At 42.6% G+C, this 7,308-nt stretch overlaps 1 protein-coding gene across 1 annotated transcript in view; it reads left to right on the top strand.

Annotated features, from left to right (window-relative positions):
- Positions 1–1,424: 1,424 nt before the first annotated feature.
- Positions 1,425–7,308, top strand: part of Scin (scinderin) — an 83,459-nt gene continuing 77,575 nt past the window's right edge. The window contains exons 1-2 of the mRNA XM_013023992.1: positions 1,425–2,135; positions 3,595–3,706. Coding sequence (XP_012879446.1) covers positions 1,516–2,135; positions 3,595–3,706 — 732 coding nt within the window. The 5' untranslated portion in view covers positions 1,425–1,515. The remainder of the gene's footprint in view (positions 2,136–3,594; positions 3,707–7,308) is intronic.

Genomic DNA, 7,308 nt, shown 5'->3' with positions numbered 1-7,308 from the left:
CTTGCAATTTGAGAAACAGAATGATAGAAAATTTACAGGTATATGTAATCCTAGCTACTCAGAAGGCTGAGATCTGAGGATCACAGTCCAAAGAAAAGTTCGAGAGACTCCTATCTCCCATAAACTACTCAACACAAACAAACAAACAAAAAACCTGGAAGTGGTGCTGTGGCTCAAGTGGTAGAGTGCTAGCTAGCTTTAAGCAGAAAGAGGCTTAGGGACCTCACCCAGGCCGGGAATTCAAGCCCCAGAACCAGCAAAACAAAAACAAAAGTTACACACACACAAAAAAAACAAACCCAAAAACACAAAAAAAACCCCAACCAACCAACCAATCAAACAACCCCAAACAGCATTTTTTATCCTTTACATATTTAATGATTTTCATTCTTTTCTTCCTTTTTTTTCTCTTCATTTTTCTCTCTGTGGTGCCAGGTGACTTTGTTTTTCAGGAAGAGCAGATACCTTTGCCATACCAGTTTCTGTGAAATAAATGCCAAGATGACTTTTCATCTGCATTCTATCGTGCTTTACCGCTACTGCCAAAGCGAAAACTGCAGGTAAAACAATTAAAAACTAATATCTTGCAGCCAGAGAGCAGGTACATCAAAAGGCAGGTCAAGAAGCACAAGAAGCAGGTCAAGAAGCCACAAAGAAACCTATGCGAGAGCATCGCAGGAGGCTTTCTACAGATTTCTCCCTGACTTTCGTGGCTGGAGGAGGCAGGTGGTGGGAGGATCTAACCCAGGCTCTGGATGGCCAGGGGATTTGCAGAAGCTCTGTCCCCTGGGTCGGGCATGCTAGGTCTTTCAGGTTTCATCTTGTTTTACATGATGTTTTCAACCTGGGAAGACCCAGAAGAAGAGAAACTTAGGCCATCTGGAAAAGTTGGGTAAGACATTTTCAACACAGATGAAGTAAAAATTCTCCTGGGCATGGGAGCATACAATCATGATTACGGCACAGGGTTCAGTAAGGTTGGTCTTGATCTCAGAAAGGATTATTCCAGAAAACACAGGTATGCCTTTCTACGACAGCGCTAGATCAAGGCGGTTGCCCTCTAGGATCAGGCACCCTGAGAACCCAGAAATAACAGCTTTAGCAGGGGCCGGGGAAACCTGGGCAAGCGGGCGGGGGTGTGTGTGCACCAGGGTGTGCCAAGCAGGTTTACACAGCGGTCTTTTGCATCTGTTGCCAAAGTGACTTTTTTTTTTGTTTGGTTTTAGGAGGCATTTCCACGGGTGTCCACAAGTCCTCTCTAAAAATCTCAAGACTTGGGGGACGCGGGCGCCTTTCTGGCCCGAGGTGACGGGCGTGGCAGCGAGTGCTTCGCTCCTGCGCGTCCCGCCCGAGCACAGAGCCCCTCCCGATTCCAGGCCCCGCCTCTGCTTAAGGAGAACCCTATAAAATCTCGGACCAACAGGGTCCCTCCTATGAGCCAGGGTTTGGTCAGACTCTTGAGCATCTAGCCCCACTCTCTCTCTCTCTCTGGTCGTCGTGTGGCGAGCGGGCACCATGGCCCAGAAACTGTACCATCAGGAGTTCGCCCGAGCGGGCAAGCAGGCTGGGCTGCAGGTGTGGAGGATCGAGAAGCTGGAGCTGGTGCCGGTGCCCGACAGTGCCTACGGCGACTTCTACGTTGGGGACGCCTACCTGGTGTTGCACACCGTCCGGGCGAGCCGAGGCTTCTTCTACCGCTTGCACTTCTGGCTGGGTGAGCGCGCCCCCATCGCGCGCAGGTTGGGGAAGGGAGGACGCGGGGATCCGAGCACCGCAGGCTCAGGGCGTCCTGGCGCTGGCCCTGCGCGCTCGGCGACTCTGGAGGTGACCCGTCTGGTCACTCCCTTCACCTTCTCTGGCTGGTCACTCCCTTCACCTTCTCCTAGCCCGAGTCCACTGCTTTGCTGCTGCAAATTGGGACGTGCTCAAAGTCGGGAGGAGATTCACGCCACTGACGTTGACCTTTGGCAAGTCATTTCCTGGGCTTTAGTTCTTGGGTCTTCTCCCCGACTTCCAGCTCCAAACCCCAACTCCTGCCCTCTGAGGGGCTCTACCTCTGAGCGCGCTGGTGCTGGCCAAGTCCTGTTCACGGTTCCCCAGCAAGTTCAGTCTTGGTTTCTCTGGCAAGGATGGAGGTGAAGTCAAACAAGTTTGTGGGCATCTCCCTCAGGAAGTTTTCTTCTTTTATTAAAAATGAATTTATTCTTACTTTTTGCCTTGGGATGCCAGCACCAGGAATGGCAGGGATTAGCATTTGGGGGGAGGACCTCTTTCAATCAAGATTCTCCCTATACCTCACGGCTCCCATGTTTGGGAAACAAAGTTGCATATATTGCTTATATACATAAGTGGTCCTACATGGCTACTTTGTTTATTTAGACTGGCTGTGTTGTTGGTCACTGTTAGCTTAGTATTTATCTGTTTTAACGAGGACACGGTGGAACAGAACAGCTCCGCAGTGGTAATTATTTGTGGGCTGCTTCGGTGCCAGGCTTTCAGGACACTGAGCCTTGTGTGTTCTACTTTTTCCACCTTCTGCTTTTACGCGTAAACATCCTGAGTGTCCAGCCTCTCCCTGTGAGGTCCTGTGCCAGTGGGCACACCCCATCGAACAACGTGCCGATTATCTGAGCCTTCTTGCCTTCTCTTACAACTAGTTTACCTCTGTCCTACTAGTGTTTCTTTCCATTTGCTTTTTATTCTTGAGCTCCAGGGGGAAAAAAGCTAAAAACGACACAAAACCACACGCATGGTGTTTTCGTATGTCTTTGAGAGCCAAGATTTTAATTTCTAACATCTGAAGATTAAAAAAAAACACCCACAAATAGTCACTGAGAAGTGACTTCTTAAACGTACACACACACACACACACACACACACACACACACACACACACACACACACCGGGCTTTAGGGGAAAGGAGAAATGCATAGAGGAAGACAACATTTCTCCTGGCAGCATTTGAGCTTGCTGTAATTGTGTGCTGGCTTGAGGTGGTTGGGGAGGCTGAGGCTGAGTTTCAAACATATTTTGGTTCCCCCTTGCAATCTCACTATTCCAGTGTCCTAACACACAGCAACCTCCATGTTTCACATGGGAAAATGGGGAGATGCCAGTAGACACTCCATATTCATGAATAAACGATGCTAGATAGTAGAGTGGCATCTTCACTGCAGCCTTTCCACTCAGATTTTGGATCTGGACTCCATCAGAATCTGATATATGCCATTTAAGTGGGTTTAAATGTGAGAGAACACTACCCCTTGCTGAGCCCAGCAGTTGAGTTTGAGTCTGGCAGAAGAGTGCACACAGACTAATGGTAGTTCTTTCATTCTGGGAGTAGATTCTTTCAGCACTATGTTCTGTTGGTTTATAAGTTCACTGTTAGGTCTCAGCTGCTCATTTAGTGCGTACCATCTTCTAAAATGTAATAGGAAGGGTTTTGGACAAAACATGTGGTGATCTTAAAGATCTGCAAAAATGGATGGTAATGGCACATTAGAATCTGATTCATTCTATAACCATTCTGTGTGCCCAGCACTTTAGGATATGAATAATTTATGAAACTTCCCTGAGACTTTACCATCTCAAAGGTGTATTAAGACAGAAGATGATCTAATCTTGGTCACATATGATAAGAACCTTGAAAGATATGCAGAGTGTCTTTGGTTATGGGAAGCAGAGAAGCCTTCACGGGAACAGGAAGTTAGTTGGAAAGGTTCTTGTGCCAAAAGAAGTCACGGGAAGATGAAAAAGTGTTAAGTCTAAAAGTCAACAAGTCCTTCAGAGGGAATTACCCAGCAGCTTTGCTTACTTCATTTTCCTAAGCAAATTGAATTTCATCTAAATCAAGCTGAGACCTAAATTAGGATAAATCCATCAGAAAGACAAGTTGAGAAAGTTCCAGGTGGGAATGCTGGAAACTCAAGAGAAAAGAAAACTTGATTAGCAGAAATCAAAACATTAACTGAAAATAAGAGAAGTTAAAGTGGAACTGGGATGGAAATGACTCATGGCCTTGGAATAAGGAAACTGTCCAAGTAGCAGGAAGGAAGAGGAAATATGGAGAAATTCAATCTAAAATGAGGAAGAATCAAGAGCTATCATTCCAGGTCTCTTCCTGGATGTTTCCATAACACAATGTCATGTCTCATATTATCTGTTGTGGCACCTTGTATTAACATTATATACTTAAATATAAGGCAAGTAAGAATTGTAAGCAACTTAAAACTTTTATTTCAGCTCTTTTCCTTTTTCTCCTCTTCTTCCTCCTCATCTTCTTTCTCTTTTCTACCCCCTCTTCCTTTTCCTTCTCCTTCTCTTCCTTCTTCTCCTTCATGGTTCTGGAGATTGAACTCAGGGCCTTATGCTTGCTAGGCAAGCACTTTGTTACTTGAGCCATGCACCCAGTTTTTTTGCTTTTAGCATTTGCCAGATAGTCTTGTATTAATTTTCTCCAGGATAGTTTCAGACCATGGTCTGAATGGGAATACAAATGTAAAATGGTATACCACTCTGGCAAACATTTAGTAATTTCTTTCAAAAACATGTGAGTACCAGATGAACTAGTAGGTGCATTCATGAGCATTTGTGCCAGATAATTAAACATTTAGTTTCATACTAAAATCCATGCATGAATGGCCATAAAGACTTTATTTAAATAGCACCCAACTGAAATGGTCCCAGATACCCTTTAATAGGTGACTTGTTTGATAAATTTTAAGATATCCATATCACAAAAGCTAGCAAGCTAGGGCTGGGAAGACGGCTCAGTGGTAGAGTGCTTGCCTTGCATGCATGAGGCCCTGGGTTTGATTCCTCAGCACCACATAAGTAGAAAAGGCTGGAAGTGGCGCTGTGGTTCAAGTGGTAGAGCACTAGCCTTGAGCTGAAGATCTGAGGGACAGTGCCCAGACTCAGAGTTCAGGCCCCACGTCTGAGGGGGAAAAAAACCAACTAAACAGAAACTAGCAAGCTATTGATTTTACAATATAAATGAATCTCCAGGGAATTATACTGAGCTTAAAAAGGTTCTAGGAGCCATTAGTGGCTCACGCCTGTAATTCTAACTACTCAGGAGGCTGAGATATGAGGATTGAAATTCAAAGCGAGACCAGTTAGGAAACTCCTGAGACTCTAATCTCCAATTAACCACCAGAAAACCAAAAGTGGAGCTGTGGCTCAAAGTGGTAGAATACTAGTCTTGAGCACAAGAGTTCAGGGACAATACCCAGGCCCCAAGTCCAAGTCCCATGATTGACCAAAAACAAAGAACAAACAAACAAACAAAAAAACCGGTTATAGGATTCCATTTGTATATTTGGAAATGACCAAGTTTTAGATCTGGTATTGCCAAGAGGGGAAGGATAGAGTGGGTAGTGAAGGCAGAAGGTGGGTAGAGAACTAAAGGCAACATAAGAGAACTCTTTGGCTGTGAACTCTACAGGATCTTGCTGTGAAGGCAGATGTATGAGCACGCATGTTATAAATCTGTGCAGAACTTCATGTCCACAAACACTGCAATGAGTGCAAGTAAAACTAGGGAATGAAGAACATATAAGGTGGATTGTGTGGAAATGAGTGTCCTGATTATGCTATTCTGTACTTATTTCCTTTTACTATACTCTGAGAATACTAAACCACGCTCTCATTATACAAACTGGTACTATTAGCAGAAACAGGGTCTGATTACCAGGAGACATTTTTATTACTCCAGCTCCTGGTAAGCCCTAATAATAGGGAGAGCAATTCCCCTCCCCCGTGTTTCTTCAAGATTACTTTAGTTTCACTAGTCTCTGCCTTCCCATATAAATTTAGCAATAAGTATGTATATGTCTATAATAAACCTTACTGAGATTTTGACAAGCATAGCATTAGGCTGAGAGATAATTTAGGGGAGAATTGACATCCTTTTTATTTTAAGTCTTCCAATCCATGAATGCTTTGGCTTTATATCTGTTTGGATCTTCTTTGAATATTTTCATCACCGTTTTGTACATTCAGCCTTCATATCCCATACCTGTTTTGTTAAATACATACCTGAGTACTGGATTGGAGTAATGTTCAATAGTAGAGCATCGGAGCAGCTAACAGGAGGGCCTGAATTCAAAATCCAGTATACACACACACACACACACACACACACACACACACACACACGAGAAAATTAAATGAAGTCATATAAAATTCATGTACAAAGTTCCCATGTTTTAGAATACTTGCTAGAATTTCATCATGATGCAGTAAAATTATTTTTGCTCTTATGATTTATTGAGCTATGGATATAGCTAGCTCATGAACATAATTCATATACTTGAAATATATAATTGCATGAATGCAGACATATGTGTCTACTCATGAAGCCATCATAGTCAAAACAATAAACATTTCAAACACACACATACACACCCCAAAATTATAATTTCTTTTTACCATTTATAATAAACCTTTTGTAAGTAATATTGACAATGCACAAAAAGCCTTTGGAACCTATGTGTTTTGGTCTTCAAGGTGAGTTATATCACCTTAGGAAAAGCTACATTTCTTGATAGAGGAAATGTTAGATTATCTCCTCTTCTTCCTGTCCTCCAATTCTTTATTTTCTAACATCTTCTTCTTCCTTTGTGTCTGTTTGTGGTGTGTATGTGTGTCTGTGTGTATGTATGTGTATAACAAGAGTATATTTTGTGTGTTTTTATAATGATGCAGTGGAATTTGATCCTCATTTCACATTCAAAATCTGATACTGATTTCATTACGTCCTTACAACCTCGTTAAGGAAAGAACTGTTTATTCATTCCCTCGCTTAGCACAGCACTAAACTTGTACAAATGAAAGAATCATTAATTTTTAATGAATGAATTCATTAACTTCATGACTATCATTTATATCTATCTAAAGAAATTTGTTTTCACTTGTCAAGTAAGAATGTTTTTTGTCAAATCCATCACTTATGGTAATGACAGCTATCTCTTAAGTTTTTCTCTTAAAGCACCTCCCTACAACATCTATATATCTGTTGTCTTTGGTATTCTTGGAGTTGGAAAAATGGACAGAATATTGATGCTAGTGTATTAACACTGCAAAACTACATGTGTTTCTATGTACATGAATTTCTAGGAAATTCACAAAATTTTTATTATGTCAAGAATTTTTTTAGGTACAGAATTTTCTTTTTCTTGAGAAAATCCTATTACCCAGACAGCCTTTAAACGTGAGAGAGGAGGGCTGGGAAGGTGGCTCAGTGGTAGAGTGCTTGCCTTGCATGCATGAGGCCCTGGGTTTGATTCCTCAGCACCACATAAGCA

Source organism: Dipodomys ordii, unplaced genomic scaffold (assembly GCF_000151885.1).
Source record: "Dipodomys ordii isolate 6190 unplaced genomic scaffold, Dord_2.0 Scaffold72, whole genome shotgun sequence".
Lineage (NCBI taxonomy): Eukaryota > Metazoa > Chordata > Mammalia > Rodentia > Heteromyidae > Dipodomys > Dipodomys ordii.
This window is presented reverse-complemented; position numbering and strand designations above follow the sequence as displayed.